Source organism: Phoca vitulina, unplaced genomic scaffold (assembly GCF_004348235.1).
Source record: "Phoca vitulina isolate PV1807 unplaced genomic scaffold, GSC_HSeal_1.0 scaffold3, whole genome shotgun sequence".
In the NCBI taxonomy this organism is placed as follows: domain Eukaryota; kingdom Metazoa; phylum Chordata; class Mammalia; order Carnivora; family Phocidae; genus Phoca; species Phoca vitulina.
Window position 1 is genome coordinate 79,611,290 of NW_022589706.1, and position 23,892 is coordinate 79,635,181.

The 23,892-nt window shown below is 37.9% G+C and overlaps 1 protein-coding gene and 1 pseudogene across 1 annotated transcript in view; one reads left to right on the forward strand and one right to left on the reverse strand.

The window, feature by feature from the left end:
* The window catches only part of TACR3 (tachykinin receptor 3), a 73,073-nt gene extending 60,688 nt beyond the window's left edge, over window positions 1–12,385 (reverse strand). The window contains exon 1 of the mRNA XM_032400931.1: window positions 11,397–12,385. Coding sequence (XP_032256822.1) covers window positions 11,397–11,932 — 536 coding nt within the window. The 5' untranslated portion in view covers window positions 11,933–12,385. The remainder of the gene's footprint in view (window positions 1–11,396) is intronic.
* Window positions 12,386–16,153: 3,768 nt separating this feature from the next.
* Window positions 16,154–16,674, forward strand: LOC116628497 (annotated as a pseudogene).
* The last annotated feature ends 7,218 nt before the right edge of the window (window positions 16,675–23,892 follow it).

Consider the following 23,892-nt stretch of genomic DNA (forward strand, 5'->3'; position numbering starts at 1 on the left):
GAGGAGGTATGGACAATTCCCTATCCTGGACATACCATTTATGGCTGAGCCCCAAGGAGAGAGAGTTGCAAGTAGAAGATGAAGGACTATTGGTCATTAGGAAATTGTTAATGGAAGAAAGATTAGGGACAAGATCATTCTTCTAAATTCTCTCTCAACACAAATAGTCATCACAAAAATTTCAAGCAAAGGATAAAGTTTGTAACTTATGAGTTTCGCAGATTTGGATGCAATGTGCCCCAAACAACAATCTGGAGAAGGACATGGCTTCCTCCTCCAGAGAAACTGTCATGCTCTGTACCAATGTGAAGACACTGCTTTTTCTTCTCTTTTTCCCCTAGGGCGGGATGGGGAGATTAGAAGTGCTAAAGAGGACTACTGATGAACTGTTATCAGACCTCCCTAGGGATTCTGAAATTATTGGAGACTGGCAAGAAGTAGTTTATAAGTAAAGGTTATGAGCTAAAAAAATTTAGATATTTATGCTAATGTTACCACATTTATACATGTGTGCCTGGAGACTTGAGAGGACTGATGTTATATATTCAAACATATGACTTTTAAATTTCATTTTGGCCTCATAGATACCCCATCATTTATTTGGTCATTTGCTTTTTTTAGGGATTTTTAATGTTTTCAGTTAATTTTGGTTTGAAAAACATCCTTGAGGGGCACCTACACGGCTCAGTCGGTTAAGGGTCTGACTCTTGATTTTGGCTCAGATCACAATCTTAGGGTCCTGAGATTGAGCCCTGTGATGGGCTCCTGCTTAGGATTTTCTTTCTCCCTCTCCCTCTGCCCGCCCCCTGCTCTCTCCTGTGTACAACCTCTCTCTCTTTCTCTCTAAAAAAAGAAAAAAAAGAGAGAAAGAGGAAAGAAAAATATTCCCGAATATATTGGCAAATTGAACTCCTGAAAGGTTTTGACAAAATATATCCAACTGTTAGGCTAAACCATATAAAATATGACATTTTAAACTATAAAAAATGGCAGGGTGCCTGGGTGGCTCAGTCGGTTAAGCATCTGCCTTCAGCTCAGGTCATGATCTCAGGGTCCTGGGATTGAGCCCCACATTGGGCTTCCTGCTCAGCAGGGAGTCTGCTTCTCCCTTTGTGCTCCCTCCCTGAAATAAATAAATAAAGTCTTAAAAAAATAAACTATAAAAAATGGCAATTGCATATGGCTCAATCTAAAACTATATGTAAAAATGCTCTGTTCATTACATACTTACCAATTTCTGCCAATTTTAATAAAGAGTTGTATCTCATTACTTTAATTTTCATTTGTTTAATTACTCTTATGATTCATTTATTCAGCAGTCCGGATTGTGTCCTTACCATGTGCAAACCACTATGATAAGCATAAGGATACAAAAAGCACTAAGATCAGAATTGAACCTGTCTTTATGGAATTTACAAGTCTATTAGAGGAAATTATTAATCAAATATTCTTAAGTATAAATATGAAATTTAATATATGAGAAATGCCATGACTGAGATGTGCTGAGAACATATTATGAGCAACTATATGCCAGCAAATTAGATAATCTGGAAGAAATGGGTGCATTCCTAGAGATGTATAAACTATCAAAACTGAACCAGGAAGAAATAGAAAACCTGAACAGACCCATAACCACTAAGGAAATTGAAGCAGTAATCAAAAATATCCCAACAAACAAGAGCCCAGGGCCAGATGGTTTCCAAGGGGAATTCTACAAATTTTTAAAGAAGAATTAATACCTATTCTTCTGAAACTGTTCCAAAAAATAGAAATGGAAGGAAAACGTCCAAACTCATTCTATGAGGCCCACATTACCTTGATCCCAAAACCAGACAAAGACCCCAACAAAAAGAATTATAGACCAATATCCCTGATGAACATGGATGCAAAAATTCTCACCAAAATACTAACCAGTAGGATCCAACAGTACATTAAAAGGATTATTCACCACGACCAAGTGGGATTTATTCTTGGGCTGCAAGTTTGGTTCAACATCTGCAAATCAATCAGTGTGATACAATACATTAATAAAAGAAAGAACGAGAACCATATGATCCTCTCAGTAGATGCAGAAAAATCACTTGACGAAGTACAGCATCCTTTCTTGATCAAAACTCTTCAGAGTGTAGAGATAGAGGGTATATACCTCAATCTCATAAAAACCATCTATGAAAAACCCACAGCGAATATCATTCTCAATGGGGAAAAACTGAGAGCTTTCCCCCTAAGGTCAGAAACACAGCAGGGATGTCCACTATCACCACTGCTATGCAACATAGTATTAGAAGTCCTAGCCACAGCAATCAGACAACAAAAAGAAATAAAAGGCACTGAAACGGCAAAGAAGAAGTGAAACTCTCCCTCTTTGCAGAGGATATGATACTTTATGTGGAAAACCCAAAAGACTCCACCCCAAAACTGCTAGAACTCATACAGAAATTCAGTAAAGTGGCAGGATATAAAATCAATGCACAGAAGTCAGTGGCATTCCTATACACCAACAACAAGACAGAAGAAAGAGAAATTAAGGAGTCGATCCCATTTACAATTGCACCCAAAACCATAAGATACCTAGGAATAAATCTAACCAAAGAGGCAAAGGATCTGTACTCAGAAAACTATAAAATACTCATGACAGAAATTGAGGAAGACACAAAGAAATGGGAAAACGTTCCATGGTCATGGATTGGAAGAACAAATATTGTGAAGATGTCAATGCTACCTAGAGCAATCTACACATTCAATGCAATCCCTATCAAAATACCATCCACTTTTTTCAAAGAAATGGAACAAATAATCCTAAAATTTGTATGGAACAAGAAAAGACCCTGAATAGCCAGAGGAATGTTGAAAAAGAAGAGCAAAGCTGGTGGCATCACAATTCCGGACTTCAAGCTCTATTACAAAGCTGTCATCATCAAGACAGTATGGTATTGGCACAAAAACAGACACATAGATCAATGGAACAGAACAGAGAGCCCAGAAGTGGACCCTCAACTCTATGGTCCACTAATCTTTGACAAAGCAGGAAAGAATGTCCAATGGAAAAAAGACAGTTTCTTCAACAAATGGTGTTGGGAAAATTGGACAGCCACATGGAGAAGAATGAAACTGGACCATTTCCTTACACCACACACAAAAATAGACTCCAAATGGTTGAAAGACCTCAATGTGAGACAGGAGTCCATCAAAATCCTAGAGGAGAACACAGGCAGCAACCTCTTTGACCTCAGCTGCAGCAACTGCTTCCTAGAAACATCGCCAAAGGCAAGGGAAGCAAGGGCAAAAATGAACTATTGGGACTTCATCAAGATAAAAAGCTTTTGCACAGCAAAAGAAACAGTCCACAAAACCAAAAGACAACTGACAGAATGGGAGAAGATATTTGCAAATGACATATCAGATAAAGGGCTAGTATCCAAAATCTATAAAGAACTTCTTAAACTCAACACCCAAAGAACAAATGATCCAATCAAGAAGTGGGCAGAAGACATGAACAGACATTTTTCCAAAGAAGACATCCAAATGGCCAACAGACACAGGAAAAAGTGCTCAACATCACTCGGCATCAGGGAAATCCAAATCAAAACCTCAATGAGATACCACCTCACACCAGTCAGAATGGCTAAAATTAACAAGTCAGGAAAGGACAGATGTTGGTGGGGATGCAGAGAAAGGGGAACCCTCCTACACTGTTGGTGGGAATGCAAGCTGGTGCAGCCATTCTGGAAAACAGTATGGAGGTTCCTCAAAAAGTTGAAAATGAGCTACCGTATGATCCAGCATTTGCACTACTGGATATTTACCCCAAAGATACAAATGTAGGGATCGGAAGGGGTACGTGCACCCTGATGTTTACAGCAGCAATGTCCACCATAGCCAAACTGTGGAAAGAGCCAAGATGTCCATCGGCAGATGCATGGATAAAGAAGATGTGGTATATATATATACTATGGAATATTATGCAGCCATCAAAGGAATGAAATCTTGCCATTTGCAATGACATGGATGGAACTGTAGGGTATTATGCTGAGTGAAATAAGTCAATCAGAGAAAGACATTTATCATATGACCTCACTGATATGAGAAATTGTTAATCTCAGGAAACAAACTGAGGGTTGCTGGCGTGGTGGGGGGTGGGAGGGATGGGCTGGCTGGGTGATAGACATTGGGGAGGGTATGTGCTTGGTGAGCACTATGAATTGTGTAACTGTTGAATCACAGACTTGTACCTCTGAAACAAATAATACATTATATGTTAAAAAAAAGAAGAAGATAGTAGGAAGGGAAAAATGAAGGGGGGAAATCGGAGGGGGAGATGAACCACAAGAGACTATGGACTCTGAGAAACAAACTGAGGGTTCTAGAGGGGATGGGGGTAGGGGGATGGGTTAGCCTGGTGATGGGTATTAAAGAGGGCACGTAATGCATGGAGCACTGGGTGTTATACGCAAACAATGAGTCATGGAACACTACATCAAAAACTAATGATGTAATATATGGTGATTAACATAACATAAAAAAAAAGCTTTGTGGCAAAAATAGAGCATCATACGTTCAGGGACTTGAAAGAAGATAGGAGCGTGCGGAACAGAGATTAGGTCAGTTGAGTTATGGTATGAGAGGAAAAATTAAAAAAAAAAAAGAATATTCTTTTTCTCATAAGAGCAATGAGCAAACATGTGGGGTTTTAAGCAGGGGTGCAGAATCATGTTCTTACATATATTTTGAAAGCAACATTCTTTGTGTGACCATGATGGTAGCTTGGACTTGGGAAACTGAGGTAGAGACAGAAAAAAGGTAATAGATTTGGGAGCTATTTGAACAACTGAATGGATGCTTGTACTGTTTGTTGAAATGGGGAACACTGGAAAAGGAAAAGGTTTAGAGGTAAGGTAATGCATTTGGTGGAGTTTAAGGGGCTTTTTATACATCCAAGTGGAAATGTCAAGTAGATAATTGAATATACATAACCAGAGCTCGAAGAAGGTTTAGATATAGGATTTTAAATTGTGAGCCATTTACTGAGTTTTAAACAAAATATATGTATTGTCTATTAAAAATTTAAAGAATATTATAGAACAAGATAAATCTCTATATTCTCATATCAAATAATGTCCAAGATTTATAATTTGTTCAATAAAAGTTTAATAACAGTTTATTAAATTAAAAATGACAATAATGTGACATTATTTTAGTAGTTAAAGGAAAGACATCTGTATTTATGCATGTATATAATGTACTGTGCACGAGAGATGTGTATATATGTCATACATATAATGTGAGATTATATAAATATATCACAGAAATGAGAGTTGAAATATGAATATGAAGATCATAGGCTGGCTATATGTGAGGAGTAGGATAAGCATATGTAAATTTATTTATTTTTATTTTTTTTATTATGTTATGTTAGTCACCATACAGTACTTCATTAGCTTTTGATGTAGTGATCCATGATTCATTGTTAGATATATTTTTGTATTTTTTACACTGTGCATATGTGCCTCTTAAAATGAATGATTGAAATAATACATTGGACTAAAAGACTGGTATAGAGGATAGATAAGGATCAGGGATTGGGGCCTGGAAGGAAGATGATTTAGAGGGCTTTAGCCATAACTTACAACTTTGAGTTCTCTGCTTCTCAAACTATATCCAAAGTTCAGGTGAGAGAAATACTTCTGGGGGAAATGTACTTTATACCTTCTTGTAATTTCTTCAATGCATCAAACCTGAACATCTGGAAACTATTGAAATAGAGAATTGGTACCCTGAGGATTTCATTCACTGAATTCTGCTTTGGCATCTGCCTTTAGCTCACCCAGAGGAACACTTAACAAACATTGGTGACAGTGTGGGTTAGGACAGTGTCCTCTTTATTACCCATACAAAGAATTTCTTAAAACTCAATACCAGAAATTCCTTAGCCCTTAATGAATGTGTATGTATTGTTTTTATGGACGGTGTAAGCTATATTACTAATTGTGTTTTTTTGCATGTATATCAAGAGTTGCAGACATATCTGAAGCTCAACTTTTCATTAATGATTAGAACTCTTTACCTTAAATATCTATGTTATAACTTCACCCTGATTTTTTAGTATTTTCTCCAGTCTTAATTTTTCATTCATTTATATTTGTCTACTGCACAGATTGTTATGTATCTTTATAATCCAGAAGAAAACCAATTAGATAATAGAAAAAAATGGGAGCTCTTTATTCAAAAGTGAAAAATAAGGTGATGGGCTTGGATGAGCTTACTTGGGGAGAGAGAATAAAGTTAGGACAAACTCAGGCCCAGGATTTAGCATTGAGGAACCTATGTATTTAATCACTAGATAGAGGCAGAGAATCAGAAATGTAAGCATGGAAGACAGACCAAGGATGAAGGATGGGACCTGGGAAGTTGGAAGCCAAGAAGCAGTGAGCTACCTGATAGGAATACTACTGAAAAATCAAGGAAGTTAAGGAGTGAAATGCCCACTGGGTTTCACAACCTATCTTCAGATAAGAGTTTTGGGAGACGAATTCAGATTTGAGTAGCTTGAGGAGCAAAGAGCAGGTGAAGAAATGGAGATATGGAATGTAAGCAGCCCATAATTTTATGTTTGTTAGACATTTTTTTCTTCTATGAACTCTCTGTTTATGTCTTTTGTTCTTTTTATATTAATGCTGTATCTTCTTATTAGTGTGTAAGAATGTGTTATATTTTAAGGTTTTGTCTTTACACTAGGTTTGTTAAATATGCTGCAAACTTTTTTTCAACATCGTCTTTCCCATTGTGGTGAATGTAACCTTGATATCAACTAGAGTTCTGCTAGCTATAGAAGAGCCACTTGTGATTATATCTTATACTATAATGATCGTATGTTTCACCCATTCAATTAATGTATATTTATTGCTTTCACTATGTGCTCATGATTAATTTTATAAGAATTTGCACTATAATTTTAACAGAATGTTCACAGCTCACTACAGCAGTAATTTTAGTAGATATAAATGGGATGTTTTAAAATCCTTAGATAACAACTATAAATTGTAGAAAGAGCTGAAGATTCACAGTAAATACCCTAAAAACAATCTTTCCCCAAACATAGTTTTAGTTACTATTTTGTAAATAAAGCAAAGATAGAGCAATTAATCTTAGGCTAAACTCATCCAATTCATCATCTGGGTTAAATATTGAATCAAGTCTTACCATAACACTAATAAAGAATATTACCTGCATGGATAGTAGCTGTCCCTAAAATAGAGAGGAATGAGGAGTTTGGCTCAGGGCACCAGAATTAAAGACTGATGAGGGAGTTTTTAAAAATTTACTGAAGTGTTTATATCCATAATATTCATAACAGTGATGTAAAAGTAACCACAGTACATTTAGGTAATTTTTATCACATTGAGGCCTCATGATTTTTTTTTTAAGATTTTATTTATTTATTTGACAGAGAGAGACACAGCGAGAGAGGAAACACAAGCAGGGGGAGTGGGAGAGGGAGAAGCAGGCTTCCTGCGGAACAGGGAGCCCGATGTAGGGCTCGATCCCAGGACCCTGGGATCATGACCTGAGCCGAAGGCAGACGCTTAATGACTGAGCCACCCAGGCGCCCCGAGGTCTCATGATTTTTTATAACTACATATTTTTTATTTGTCCATAATAAACTTCAAAAGAAATAGATGTTCTATGAATACTCTGCATAACAGCTTTATGAAAAAGGATCTTCCTAAAGAAATTAAAAAAAAAATGAAGAGTAGCATATAAGATCAACTTTTATCTATTTGGATGAAAAATAAAACAGTTCAGTTAGATAAAATACTTCTTTTACAATTATTCATGCTGGGGGTGTGTCCCTGGATTTGAAGAATATAAAGTATTTTTTGCTGTCTTTGTTAATGTTTTAGGACTATTAAATAAGACATACTGAAATGGTTCCTTAAGGTTTCCAGGTAAGAAAGAGTGAATGTCATTTTAAAAATTCTCTAATTAAATATTACAATCAATACTGGAGTATGAGTTCTGAAATTTTCCTTTACTATATATTAATAAACCCTTCCTAGAGTTTCTAACTTAATCTCAAAAATGTGCTTAGAAAACGGAAGAAAATATTTTCTGTTTCTTAATATATTCCCACATATCAAGTGGTATATGGCCATAAATGAATAAAATGACAATATTTGTATTATATTAATAATTTTCTATTATCTACATTCTCAATTACAATAAAGGTACTATATACGTAAGATGTGTTAAATGTACATTTAAGATATATAATATATAGATATATAGTTTATATAGTATAAACAAGCACTAAATTCTAATTTAAATGAAGGTAATAATTTGTCTAATTAAACTCTACAACCATCAGAATTCCTTAGGAGCCATTTTACTAACATAGAGGCTGAGAATAGCACAGACCCTTGAGTGGGTTACAGTGGTTTGAATCTTGGCTCTACTGCATGATCTTGGGAAAGTTTAGCATCTTTTGAATAAATGTTATGTTTAAATGTTAAAGTTCAAAATGGTAAATTTGGGAAGGATGGTGAAGAGAAACAGTGACCTGATTGGCAAATAATTCCAGTGTGTGTGTGTGTGTGTGTGTGTGTGTGTGTGTGTGTGTGTGTGTATTGATGGGTAGGGATGCTGAAGTAGACTTCCAGGCAAGAGGGAACTGTGTAGAACTGAAAGATGGTTTCTGAGCCAATAAAAAAGAGTTTTGCAGAAATTTTTAACAAAACAAAAGGTAACACGTATCAGGATAAGACCAGAACCTGTGACCTCACATGCACATATTTGGTAGAATTACTAGAATTATACAAAAACAAAACAAAACAAAATGTGTGACAGTTAGCTTGAGGTTCTCCATTTGTAAAATACATGTGTTCATTAAGGGAATATCTATAGTCAGGTCTAAAATTTCCAAGTTCATAGGAGATTGCAACCATTTTGCTCTAGCTGAAGAAAAGCCATTTGTGTCTGAGTCAAAGCTAAAGTAGTTTTCAAGCTCAGAGGATCTTTTTGATTTTATGCAGAGGGACAGAGTGAGTTAAATATGTTTTCTATTTAGGCTGGAAGAATACAATTCAGTTTATATTAAATGAGGATAGAAAACACAATTCAATAAGACAAGTATTCACATCACAGTCTAAATGATGTATTCCTTTATCAATAAGAACTAATTAGGGAACTAATAACCTTTATGATTATTTCAATAAAGCATTAATTATACAGGAAAATATAATTTCTGTGAGCACATACTATTGCCTATATCCTATATGGGGTGGAGAGTCCATGCAACCATAACCAAAGGCACCATGACTCACCTGAAATTTCTCAGAGAGGGTAAACCTTGCAAACTTGAATCTATAAAGTAATGGCAAATACCACAGGACTAGCTTTTCCAGTTCATGTTTGATAACACACAAGTGCAGAAAGATTCCACAGGATGGTAAACTATTGAAAATTCTAATAACTGTTATATTTGAATGATCTTTGATTCTAAAAATTATCTTAAACAGGTTTTTCTATATGTCTGTATTTCTTTTCATCAATTCTGTGCACAAAGTATTACTTTAAATAACAGTTTTTAAAAAGATTTTCAGTATCTAAGCTGAGCATGCTTCAAATTTTGTTGCAAATTGCATGCTCGATAAATTTTGTATTGTTTTGCTGATTAAATAATGTTTTCTACTAAAGAAATAGTAAAGAAGAAGTAAAGTATTCATTAATTTCAAATCAGTGACTGTGATGAAATAGCATTATCTTAAAATAACTCCAAGACCACTTCAGATTTTGTCTAACTGTTGGCAGAAAATAACTGGAAAATAACTTTTTGCCCCTCAGACTTGAAATACCAATTTCACAACACTAAAATTTCATCAAATCTCATTAGGAATTATTAATATTTCAAGAAGATGGCAAGAATTTTATAACACGATACACTAATTCCCTTCCTGATCCCATTGAAAATCACATGTTTATAAGTAATTTAAAAAAAGAAGGAAAAGGAAACCAAAACAAAACAAAAGGGAAGATGCTCAAGCTAAAGGAACATTTGTTTCTATCTTGGTGGAGAAAATTAGAGGCAATTTCACCTATTCCTCAACTTGGAGCTGATTTTGTTCCTTCTTTGCACTCACTCCTGTTCCTACAAAAGTGAAGGAAGAGATACATGTGGAAGATCAGAGATAAAGGGAAGATTAGTTTTAGAGGCCTTCTAAAAATGCTAATGTAGTAAGAATATTAAGTCAAAATTTCATTTTGAAACAGGTTGTTAATATAGAAAAAAAGTGCTCTTTTCTTTTCACGGTTAAGAACATTGAGGCTTGAAGTTAAAGTCACATCACCCCCCTACATCCCCCATGCAGCTGTCAGTCACAGAATAGACACGAATCAACTGGTGGTGTTGGGTTTTAGAATAATACTGAATTAGTGTAACCAGCTTTCAGTAATAAGTAGGGGTTTACCATTGTCTTAACACAATTATGCATATTTCATAATGTTCCATAGGAGAAAGCAAATGCAAACAGAAATTTTAAAAACTTAAATATGAGAACAAATATTGGCAGTCTATCAGGCTTCTTTTAATTGTTTTAAGAATCTCAGAATCCCCACTGTAGATGGGGGAACATTCTAAAACATCATCTTAAATAGCTATAAAGTGGTACATCTCATTATTTAGGATTTTCCCCCCATCGTCTGAAACATTTGGCTGAATGTAATCTTCCAGGAACAAGGTGTACCCAGCTCATAGCCTCCTCAGATTATTGAAAGTGAAATCTAACCCAAGTCACTGTGGAAACTTTCAGCATAAAGCAGTCTTTTGGAGGGACATCGTTACCTCTATTGGATGTTCCATGACTGGGAGGCCAAGCCAATATTGGCTTTGGAGCAAGGATAGGGAATAGGGTGGGTGGGGTTGAGGACCAGCAGACCAGAGAGAGGGGGGGAAGGGTGGAGGGTGACTCATCGTCCATTTCTCTGACAGAATAGTGACTAACAGAGAGAAGGAAGACCAAAAAGCACCCTTTACAGAGAACATAAGTTTTGTAGCAATTGTTTGAAGCCATTTGGGAAAGCTTGCTAGTATTGTTTCTAGCTGAGTTTGTCCCTCTTGGAATGACAGATTTTCCCCATCTCCCTCATTGGTCTTCTCAGTCCCTCTAGATGCCCTTAGTGGGATCAGGGGTTGGGGAGAGTGAGGGAGGCCATAGAAGCAGAAACTGGTTCAGCCAGTTGGAGCACTACCCATGTGTTAGTGACCTCCTTTCTCCAAGAACTCTTTCCTAGGCCCTTTCCTTTCATCAAATCCATCTTGTCACCATGTCCTTGGTAACCTTATCCCACTGCCCAGCTCTCCTCTCTCCCTTTCCCCCCATTCCTCCCTATTCTCTCCTCACCTGTCCACCGCAATGGCCGTCATAGAGTAGATGCTGGCGAACACCGCCGTGATAGGGAAGAAGTTCTGGAAGCGACAGTAGTTGGCGCCGAAGTACCACTCGCTGTGAAGCGCATAGATGAAGTTGATTAAGGTGTTGAAGGCAGCCATGGAGGCGTCGGAGAAAGCCAGGTTCACGAGGAAGTAGTTGGTGACGGTCCTCATGCGCTTGTGGGCCAGGATGATCCAGATGACGATGAGATTCCCGAAGACCGCCACGGCCACCACCACGCCGTATGCTAGGGACCAGAGGGCGATGCGCCAGGACGGCTGCACGAACTGGTTGGTGAGGTTGGCCCGGGGCTGCGTAGGTGCGGGGGAGGCCGCAGGCAGTCCCGGCGCGGAGGAGGAGGCCGAGAGGTTGCCGGCTTGGACCAGCAGATGCAGCCACTCAGCCTCAGCCGACCCTGCCGCGAGCGCCGCACTCAGGTTCCCGGCGTCCGCGCCCGCGGTGCCCGCACCGTCCGTCCAGTTGGCGGCTGCGGGGAGAGTGCCCATCGCCACGGGTCTGCAGCCCCGGATCTCCCCACTCACCGCCGCCAGCCGGAGCCGACTCCCTCGAAGTTATTCTCCGCTTCCCGGTCCCTTTGCTGCTGGGCGGACCTCAGCCCTGCCTGGAAGCAAGGTGGAGAAGCTACCGCAGCCCTTGCTGGTTATGAGATGCTTGGAGCCAGCAGGTGATGGGTAGCAGGGGAGTCACTTTCTCGGAGGAGTTTCCGACTCGAGCAGGCAGGAAGAATGAGATGGGAGGGAAGGGAGACGTTAGGAGCTGTCACCAGCAGAGAACTCCGGGGTTGCCTCTGCTCTGGTTCCCGGGCCCTGGCTGGAGCACTGAGGTTCAGGCGCTGCAGCTGGCTTTATAGTCTCGTACAGTGCCATGCTTTGGTGACGTTGTGGGGGCCGCGGAGCTGACGAACCCCTTCGCGGGCTACTATTGCGCTCCTTTCCTCCGTCGCGCCCTTCGCATTTCATTCATTCGCTACTTGTAGCCACGCAGCGGGAGCGTGGCGGGTTGAGACGCTCAGGAAGGGCTGCACTTCCTCAGTTGTAATTAAAATCTGTACATGAGGGGCGCCTGGGTGGCTCAGATGGTTGGGCGTCTGTCTTTGGCTCAGGTCATGATCCCAGGGTCCTGGGATCGAGCCCCACGTCTGGCTCCTGGCTTGGCTGGGAGGCTGCTTCTCCCTCTGCCTCTCCCCCTCTCATGCTCTCTCTCTCCGTATCTGTCTCAAATGAATAAATAAAATCTTAAAAAATAAAATAAAATCTGTACGTGATTGATTTTTCCTTTTTTAACTTCAAGATATTTTGCTGAGGTCCCTGCTCTCAGACATTTCTTATGGGCTGTTCTTTTCTAAACCAATTAAACCATTCACCCCCAAAGCAGAGGCAGGATCCCAGAAGATTTGTCGTCAAGAGCGTGTGTGTGTGTGTGTGTGTGTGTGTGTGTGTGTGTGTAACCTGCTGCAGGCTGCGGGTACAGCTAGACGCGTACTTGGTAGGTGTCGCTGGCTTTTGGAATTTCGCTCCACTTTCTGCTTGTGTGTGTGTTCTCACTTCTCAGATCCCTTTTCCTCACACACTTCCGAAGTCTACCCATTTGTCCTCTTCTAATCTCTGTCACCAGAAATCAGTCTCCGCCTTCCTCCCGGGCAGAGACTCTGGTTTCTCCTGGAGGATTCTGCTCACGTTGGAATGCCATAACACACTGAGGGTAAATCAGAAACCCGAGATGCAGATTTTTTTTGAAATACGATGACAAGACTTGAATCTCTTCATTTCTCTGGTGTGAACATATCTTGCAAGCAATCTAAACACGTTCATTTGGTATATGGCTTTGGACATTTGGTGCCTTAGTTTTCGGGCTGACCATGAGGACACTCTGATAAGGGTGAGTGACAGTAACCTGTTTCCTGTGCAGACCCGGAGGGTCTGACTTCTGAGCTTGGCTGGGAGCAGGTGAGCAGCAGTGTTTGTGGAGTGCAAGCTGGAGATGGATGTTACGGGCAATTTATCAGTATGTTCTAGAGAGGAAACTCTTTATTAGTTTCTTGGGGGCAGGAATAACGGGATTTGGAGTTAAACATATTTTAGCAACCTCCCCAAAACATTGACTTCTTTGAACCCAAGTTTCCTCATTTGAAAGTGAATATTAAAAAAATCTAATTTACAGAATAATTAGGGGGCAAGTAGTTTCAACAGACTTTCAACAACAGGAGGCAAGAGGGAGACCTCAATACTTGTTAGCATCCTTTCTTCTTGTTATCATTGTTTTTTTCATCTAAACATTTTCAGGTAAAATAGACTGGCACAGAAAGTTTTATTAGCTTCAAGAAAAGGTAGCATGTGATTTGTGAACATTTTGTATTCTTTAGTTTCCTGGTGTAGAATATATTTCTCCAAAACTCTGCAGTGATTATTCTACAAGTAGACCTGGATGTCTGGTAATGAATAATGTTTTCTTTCTTGTAGTTTTTATGACACACAAGGTAGTGTATAGAAATAACTTTGAGGCAACCTGATAATAAATATATTGATACAACCCTGCTTCAAAATAAATGCATGCTGAAAATAATAATTATCAAAAGTTATTATTTACTATTTCTTCTCAGAAAGGCCTGTGAAAATATGTGATAAATCATAAATGAATTTAATGAGATTCCACATGTCCTGTTTACTAATTCTAAACTAAACCATTTTCTTTTGAAAGGCAGATTATTTCTTTCTGACAATTCACCACTTAGAAATTACTTGAGTTGCAAATGAAAATCTCTTTCTTCCATAAGGAAATCAAGGAAGAATTTTAAAAAAAATTTGTACGACATTCATCAGTCATCAAATAAGTCATGTGGTCGCTTGGCAATTATGCATATTTTGATCAAATATTTAACGTTGTAAAATTACCTAGTTGTGTAGAAATCCATTCAGTTTACTCTGTGCTTTACTTATCCATAGAGTATCAGGTCTGTAATTCTGCCTTCATTGGATTTTTCCCTGAGTGGAAATGATATGAAAAAAAAGTGATAGTGATAGAATTAGAAGTACTTACAATGAAAGGGGTATATTTAAAAAAATGATTTTTTATTTTTATTTTTTAAGAGAGAGAGCAGGTCGGGGGTTGGGCAGAGGGAGAAGCAGACTCCTCGCTGAGCAGGGAGCCGGATGCCGGACTCTATCTCAGGACTCTGGGATCATGACCAGAGCCGAAGGCAGATGCTCAACCCACTAAGCCACCCAGGCCACCAGTGAAAAGGATTTAATGAGTTAGTTCTTTCCTTTCAGAGGAAGAGAGGGATCCAGGTCATGGCTTTCCTTTTAGATCTGCCTTCCACAGAGAGAATGTCTGTGTATCCCAGTAGAGGATTTATTGTTTATTCATTGCTTCAGTCATTCCTCCCATCAGTACTGAGTATACTTCCTTCCAGGAGCTGTGCCAGGTACTAGGATGGAGCAGTGAAACTACAGATATAAGCCAGATGTGAATCCTGTCCTCACTGAGCCTGCAGTCTAGAAATATTTTTGATATTAGAGCAAGTATTATGGATGGTGGAATAGGAAAGTAAAGAGAAAAATGGGAGTGATCAACTGAACAGGAGGATGTTGTGTTCACTGGATTCTGGATTCTGTCAACTTCACATAATTTCTTTGTAAGGAAAAGATATATGCACCTCTCTGTTTATTGCAGTTTTATTTACAATTGTCAAGATATGGAAGCAACCTAAGTGTCCATTGATAGAAGAATGGATAAAGAAGGTGTAGTGTGTGTGTATATATATATACACACAATGGAATGTTATTCAGCCATAAAAAATGAGCTCTTGCCATTTGTGACAACATGGTTGGACCTAGAGCATATTATAATAAGTGAAATGAGTCAGAGAAAGACAAACACCATATGATTTTACTTATATGTGGAATCTAAAAAACAAAAGAAACCAACAACAACAAAAAAAAGCAGAAACAGACCCATAAATATAGGGAGCAAGCTAATGGTTGCCAGCGGGAAAAGGGAGGATGGGCAAAATGGGAGAAGGAGAGTGGTAAATACAGGCTTCCAGTTATGGAATAAGTAAGTCACAGGGATGAAAGGTAGAGCATAGGGAATATAGTCAGTGGTATTGTAATAGTGAAGTAGGGTGACAGATGGTAGCCACACTTGTGGTGAGCATAGCATAACATATAGAGTTGTGGAATCACTATGTTGTACATCTGAAATTAACGTAACATTATGTTTGACTCTACTTCAATTAACAAAAATTTATTTGTAAGGATGAAATGAATTGCCAAAAAATAGACTTGTCAGAAGATTATGCCTTGAAAAATGGGAAGGTTTAGAAGATAATGGCTAAGAAAGAAGCTTCCTTAGACTTCTTCCTAAGAGAATTTGGTGAATAATTTACTCATTGTAGCTCCAGAATCTGAATCCTGCCCTTATCTGAGTCCACTCTGCTGGTTTCCTAATTCCTCTTTCTATTACTATAAGAACTCCAAAGTCTTAGTCTTGGACTCTCGAGGGAAGGAGGACAGGCAGAGGAAATGGTAACATACCAGAAGGTGACTCTTGGAGAAGGATCCTATCCTCTTACATTTAAAACTTGGGAGTGTGGCTTTTCTGCCCACTCCGTCCTGCCCGCCAGTGCTGCTCAGGCTGTATCACTAGCTCAGAGCTCTAGGCTCCGGCTAAATTAGCTCCGCAGTGGTCTCTCTCCAGCTGCCCTCATGATCATCTACCAGGACTTCCTCAGCCATGATAAGATGTTTTCCGACATCTATAAGATTTGGGAGATCATAGATGGGCTGTGCCTGGAGGTGGAGGGGAAGGTGGTCAGGAGGACAGAGGGTAACATTGATGATTCACTAATGGTGGAAATGCTTCCACTGAAGTCCCTGAGGGCAAAGGTACTGGAAGCACGGTAATCACTGATGTTGCTATTGTCATGGACCATCACTTTCAGGAAACCAGCTTCACAAAAGAAGCCTACAAGAAGTACATCAAAGATTACATGAAATCAATCAAAGGCAAACTGAAAGAACAGAGGCCAGAAAGAGTAAAATCTTTTATGATAGGAGCTGAAGAACAAATGAAGCTATGAAATCCTAGCTAACTTCAAAAATTACCAGTTCTTTTTAGGGAAAACACAAATCCAGATGGCATGGTTGCTCTGCTGGACTACCGTGAGAATGGTGTGACCCTATATATGAGTTTCTTTAAGGACGGTTTAGAAATGGAAAAATGTTAAGGAATTTGGCCATTACTTTGGATGCATCACCTATTGTCATAACTAGCTGCTGCTCTTCATCCACACAACACCAGGACTTAGACAAATGGGCCTGATGTCATCTTGAGCTCTTCATTTATTTTGACCTTGATTTATTTGGAGCAGAAGCATTGTTTTTAAGGCATATTTTTTTACATATCATGTAGGTTAGCTAAAGATAAAATGCATTTAAACTCATTTGAGAGAATGTCTCTTAGCTTAATACATAATTAAGTCGATCCTGTGTAGCGTCCTGGAGAAGTTAGGGCCTGGTTGTGGACTGCTGCTAGAAAGTGTAAGACTGCCTACAGATAACTTCTACAGTGAAAACTTCTTCTGGGACTGGAATAGAAAAAAACAAGAACGAAAACTCTTAATTCTGAGTTCAAGTAAAGGGAAAGACCATGCTCATAGTGGTGCCAACATTTGAAGTGACTCCTAATACATTTCATCACGTACAAAAGTAGTAGTTAACTCAATGACATTACCAAAAGAAAAAGAGACTAATATAGTAAGGAAAAAAACCCTGGGGAATGTGTTTGAGCACATTTAAAACCTATGCAAAAGCATGAGGCTGCTAGGAAATAAGCCAAGCATGGTATCATAGGAGATGTTAATAGGTTTTACAGAATAGTGATTAAATCTTGGTTTGACTGCATAAATATTAATACAAATTATGATTTTTTTAAAAGACTTTATTCATCTACTTGAGAGAGAGAGAAAGTGGGACACAGAGCATGAGCATAGGGGGAGGGACAGAGGGAGAGGGAGAAGCAGACTCCCACTGAGCAGGGAACCTGATGTGGGGCTCGATCCAGGACCCCGGGATCATGACCTGAGCTGAAGGTAGACACTTAACAGACTGAGCCACTCAGGGGCCCCCAAATTATGATTTTTATGTGAATGTTTGTTATTTATTCCTAATGACAAAGAAAAGTTTATCTATTTTATTATGTATATAGATTACACTTCTTTCAAGTTTTATTTGTCCTCCATATTTTTGCTTAGAATACATATTGGTAATGTGCCCCAGTAATTTGCTAACAATTTATAATAATAGAATGGATACTGATGACATGCTCTGCCCCCCCCTTCTCCTCCTCTTTTTTTTCTCCCTTACAACTCAATGAAACCATATGGCATATTTCACACTTGTATTTTTATTTTAACAGTCCTCTTAAAAATAATAGGGTAGAATTTCAGGTGTTGGTGCTGGCTAGTGGAGGAGTTATTTTCAGAAAAAGTTTGTCAAAATTCCAGATTTCTCTGACAACAAACTTCTCTTTGACAGTTTGTTTCGATATGGTCAGTGTTTCCACTGTGTTGAGATTTATTTTTCTTTCTTACGAATTTCAGATCTGATAGTCCACACTTTGACTCTTGCTTTGCACTTTTTTCCTTTGTTATTTCATCGTACTGCTTTGCAATTACATTGCGTCATTTCCACAAAATCAGGCTACTAAGTATTGCTGGCAATCAATCAATAATCCGCAATTGATACAACTCCACTCAATTGTGTAGACAAGTGCCTTGAAAATACTTGTTTTCTGCCAGACACCCTTTTCATGTGGATCTATCAGTTTCCATTTCCCCAAATCCCAAATTTCCTTCAACTTTCTTCTTTCTCCATCATCCTTCTTCTGCTCAGCAAGTTATTTCCAATTTATCTGAAAAAAATTCAGAACATCAGCCAAATTGGAGCACCTGGGTGGCTCAGTTGGTTAAGTGACGAACTCTTGATTTTGGTTCAGGTCATGATCTCAGGGTCATGAGATGGAGCCCTGCACTGGGGCTTAGCATGGAGTCTGCTTGAGATGCTGCTCTCTCCCCTTCTCCTTCTGCCCTTCCCCCAGCTCTATAAATAAATAAATAAAATCTTAAAAAAAAGAACATCGGCCATGAATTTCACATTTCTGTGCATTTCATCCATCTTTTCATTATTTGTTATCATCTTGATGAAAGTGGTTTATCTTCTCCTAAAACATTCTTTTATCTGTGCTACCTGTTCTTTCAACAACTCCTCTTTTCTCTCTCTCTTCAGCATCTCTTTTTTTGTCTTTAGGATTGAAACACATCTAAGAATCTACATTAAAATAACTCTTTTCTGACCACATTCCCTTTTAGTTACCACTTTTCTCTCTCTCCTTCTATTCCCACATGAGCTTCTTTAACAAAATATCTAAACTCATTATTTTCACTTCCGCACTCACAATAATATTCTTAAGTATTAAATATTTAATACTCTTCTGTCAATGCATTGTCCTATCAACTGACTGCGTATTAAATTAAACTGTCATTTTCTGTCCTTAACTCCCTTGACCTCTCTGTAGCATTAGCATTTGACATTTATATCAGTTTCCTAGGGTTGTCATAACAAATTACCACAAACTGAGTGGCTTAAAACAACAGAAATTTATTCTTTCACAGTTTAGGGGGCTAGACGCCTAAAGTCAGGATGTGGGCAAGGTTGGTTCTTTCTGGAGATTCTGAGGGAGAATCTATTCCATGCCTCCTTCCTAGTTTCTGTTGGTCCTGGCGATCTTTGGTGTTCCTGGGCTTCTAGATGCATCACTCTAATTCTGTCCCTGTCATCATACGACGTTCTTCCTGTGTGTCTTTACATTACCTTCTCTGGGTTCAAATTAACCTCTTCTTATAATGAGATCAGTCATTGCATTAGGGTCAACCCCAAACTAGTATACCTCATCTTAACTTGATTACATCAGCAAAGACTCTATTTCCAAATAAGGTCATATTCACAGGTACTGGGAGTTAAGAACTAAATTTATTTGGTGGAGGGAAGTAGAGGGACACAATAGTGAGGGTCATATTTAAGGAAGGTTTTAAATTGGAAACTGAGAGCTCATCTGTTGTATATAGATTTTGTAAATCAAGTGCTGGGTAGGAAGCAATGAATAGAGAGGCTATGAGTAGAGATAACCATGAATCCCTCCCCCTTCAATACTAAGTGTTGTTAATAGCCCTCAATGCAGTGTATGAATTACTATGGCAGTGAAAAAATGATATGATATAAAGTATATATATCAAGAATCTTGATAATAATCTCACTCTTCAAGTCCAATAATTTCAATCCTAGTGATTTGATCCAAGGAAGTAATCAGAAATTCAGACAAAAATTTATGTACAAGGATGTATTTTGGAGTTATATTATGAGATCAAAGATGTAAAAGGCATAAACATAAAATAATTTTGGCATGTCCAAAAACTGTATCCTAGTATCTTCAAAGATGGGCTTTTATCCTATCATTTGAAGAGCATGTTTTAAATGTTCTAAAATTAGATAGAAGGGTTGGTTGCACAACACTGTGAATGTACTAAAAGCTATTGAATTGTACACTTTAAAATGATTAAAATGGTGGAATTTGTGTTATGTAAATTTTACCTAAAACAGGAAACAGTTCCTAAAAAGACCAAAGAACTAAGAATTCAGAAGTATTCATCATGCCTCAATCAAGCTTTATACAAAAAAATCAAGTCAAGACATATTCAAGTGAAGTTACCAGACCCCTGGACTCATAGATAAGGAGATAATGTTATATGCAACAGGCAAAGATAGTCAAATCACCTGTAAGTTTAATAAATCAATTTGGTCTTGAAATTTTACACATTACCTGCTGGAAGAGTGTTAAGGAATTCTTAAAAATCCTTCGGGAAAGAAAAATGTGTTCCAAGAAATTTATCCCATTAAGTAAGCCCTTTTTCAAATATACAGATAACAGAAAGACATTTTCAAACATGCAGGGACTCAGATATAACACTGCTGAGTGTTTTGTAGAACACAAACAATACTCCAACAAACCAAACAACAAGCAAGCAACCAAACAGAGAGATAATCTCTTTGTAACTAAAACCCAGCCAACAAAAGTGGACTGGAGTAGCTATCAGTTAAGACTGGAGCCATGGACCAGAGTTGGGTCTGAGCCACAGTGAGGACTTTGAGGTGATCAGTATCCTCACTACCAGTGTTTCTAAACATATGTGTGCACAACATAGTCACAGATTACATGAGGAGAAGCTACTACAGTTTGTATGCAAGAGAAAATCACATTATCAAAGTGGCCCTTGAGAATCCTCCATATCACCTATAAAGTATGATATGTGCATACACCATATTTCCTAAGGAACAAAATAGCTAGTCTTCAAACTGGAATCTATTGCTGCTTCTTCAGTTTAGTGAAAAATAAAGCATTAGATTGTATTCAGAGTCCAGATGGTACAAAATGCACATTTTAAACACTAGAATCATATTTATTTGTGCAGAACTTTTACACAATGAGAGGTGAGAATGACTGAGTTGAAGATTCATTTCTCCCATCTCCTCTTCTCACTGGGACTATGCTAAATCAAGAAAATGGGGAGAGCATTACCTGAAAATGTAAATTATTTCTCTCCTTCCTTGTTTTCTCCCTACCTCTTTCCTTGTTTATTTCCTAAGTATATTTATTGGAATTTTAGAATATGAAAGGCATGTATAATATAATTCCATAGAATTATAGAGTGATGATAATTTTGCCACCTGCATTTATACCCTCAAGTAATTTGGATACAATTTCCAAAAAAACAAAAACATATTCATACAAATTCATTAAAAGAATTCTAATAACATCAAGATTTGTTTATTTATTTTTTGTCTAAGAGGAGAAAGTGTTCTACTCAAGTAAGTATAGGGTAGTAGGTCAGATAGCTGTTGGTTATCTACAAACACTGGCATTTCCCATGTTGATTCAAAAGATACAGGTGACATAATTAAGAGAATAATTAATCTTTCAAAACTCATTAAAGTATCTATTACTCTAGATTAAAAACTGCTAAATGTGTGTGTAAGTAGGGGTAGTTGGATAATTCAGCATTTTCTAGCTCTCAAATTAAGAGCTCCTTGGCGAACTCCTATCTGTTAATTAAATCAAAGTTAATCAGTAAAATTATAGGATTCCATGATTGGTATATAATTTCTGTGCTACATATTCATTTACTATCATTTAAAGGAGGAATCAGAAATTAGTGTGTATAGGAAAAGCTGATATCTTTATTTATGTATGCTTCATTTTGCTTAGTATAATTTTTCATTTCAAATATGATCACTGCATAAACTCCACAAGAATGGAAATATATTAAAAAGAAAATAGGTAAAATTTGTTCATAATAGTGCACAACATTGGGGCGCCTGGGTGGCTCAGTCATCAAGCGGTCTGCCTTCGGCTCAGGTCATGATCTCAGGATCCTGGGATTGAGCCTCACTTCGGGCTCCCTGTTCGGCAGGAAACCTGCTTCTCCCTCTCCCACTACCCCTGCTTGTGTTCCCTCTCTCGCTGTGTTTCTCTCTGTCAAATAAATAAATAAAATCTTTAAAAAAAATAGTGCACAAAATTTTCTGGATACACATTTATTCCAAAATGTTCTTAGAGTTCTAAGAAGATTTCTAAGAACATAATCCATAATCAAACCAGCATTTTATATGGTTTAATCTAAATCTGGTTTAGATTAAAAAATCAAATATAGCTAACACTCTGAGGTACAAATTACCTTCTAATCTTTGTACTATTATATACTGACTAGTGTAGTATTCAGCTGTTGATCAAGAGCTGAAAAGAAAGCATCAATATATATGTATTTATGCACAAATTTTATATATTGCATTATTGCATTAATGTATTATATACATTTAAGATATTAATGATAAAGAAAGATGAAGCCATTGACAACAGTTTTTAAACATACAGGTAGGATCTCAGTATGTAATCTTCATTCACATAAAGTAGATTTGGTGATCGATATGAAAATTCTCCTGTAATTAATTTGAAATGATATTACTAATGTTGCATAGGTACTCCCCTCACACAACCTGTACAGAAGTTATTAGCAACCCCACTAATTCCATGGCTGCCTACACAGTTGGGAGTCAACAGGTGTGTCCAGAAATGGCTGTCCTAACTTTTATAGTATTGATATACTTCCTAATTGGTTGAAACACACATATTTTCCTTTTTTCTTCTTAGGAAGTTTTATCCTCTTTCCTGGGAACACTTGGAGTTCCTCGGTATCCCAACAATTAAAAATATAACACTCCATACTGAAGTACCTGTAGATGCTAGTTTGCATGGGGTTGACAAATGAGGGAATGATAACTCTATTTAGGAAGTTGGTTCATTTTTTTTTTTTTTTTTTTGAGAGAGGGTTCAGGCACAGAGGGAGAGGGAGAGAGAGAATCCCAAGCAGGCTCCACGCCTAGAGCAGAGTCCGATGTGGGGCTCAGTCTCACAACCCTGTGATCATGACCTGAGCTGAAATTAAGAGTCATACACTTAGCTGACTGGCCACCCATGTGCCCCCTGTTGGTGCATTTTTAATATCTGCTGAGGCTGCCTCCAGTCATATTGACCAGCTTGTTTCAATAGTCCAAAGTCTCTCCCCCAGAACTGATTGTATGTTTCGATAGTGCTCTTGTAACTAAACTGTATAAATTTTGAGAAATGTTCCTGATCCTTTTCTCCCCATATACACTGATTTTTAAAAAAATGTAACTATTTATTTTCCCTGAATATAAGTCTTTCAGGTACATCTATAAGACATTATTGTACAGTTGACCTTTGAACAACAAGGGTTTGAACTGCATGGGTCTACTTATATGCAGATGATTTTGGATAAATACAGTACAGTACTGTAAATGTGTTTTCTCTTCCTTATTATTTTCTTAACATTTTCTTTTCTCTTGCTGACTTTATTGTAGAAATACAGTACATAATATATGTAACATACAAAATATGTGTTAATTGACTGCTTTTGTTATTGGTAAGGCTTCTGGTAGACAATAGGTTATTAAGTTAAGTTTTGGGAGAGTCAAAAGTTTGGATTTTTGATTGTGTAGGGGGTCAGTGCCCCTAAGCCATGCATTGTTCAAGGGTCAACTATAGACATGTATATAGTCCAAAAATGTATATAGAAATGTAGTGCCAGAATTGTTAACATCTCTATTTTATGAGTGAGGAAACTAACAGAGAAGTAATTTGAAACTTAACTGACAGGGCCAGCATTCAAATCCAGATGTTTCAAAAGCAACCCCCACAGCCTTAATCAACCACTCTTTGGTCTCAGTTTAATTGGAAAATAATTGGAAGAGGCTAATGTGTTTTTTTATGTTAAATCATCACACAGAATGTAATACGCAGGGTGAAATGAAAA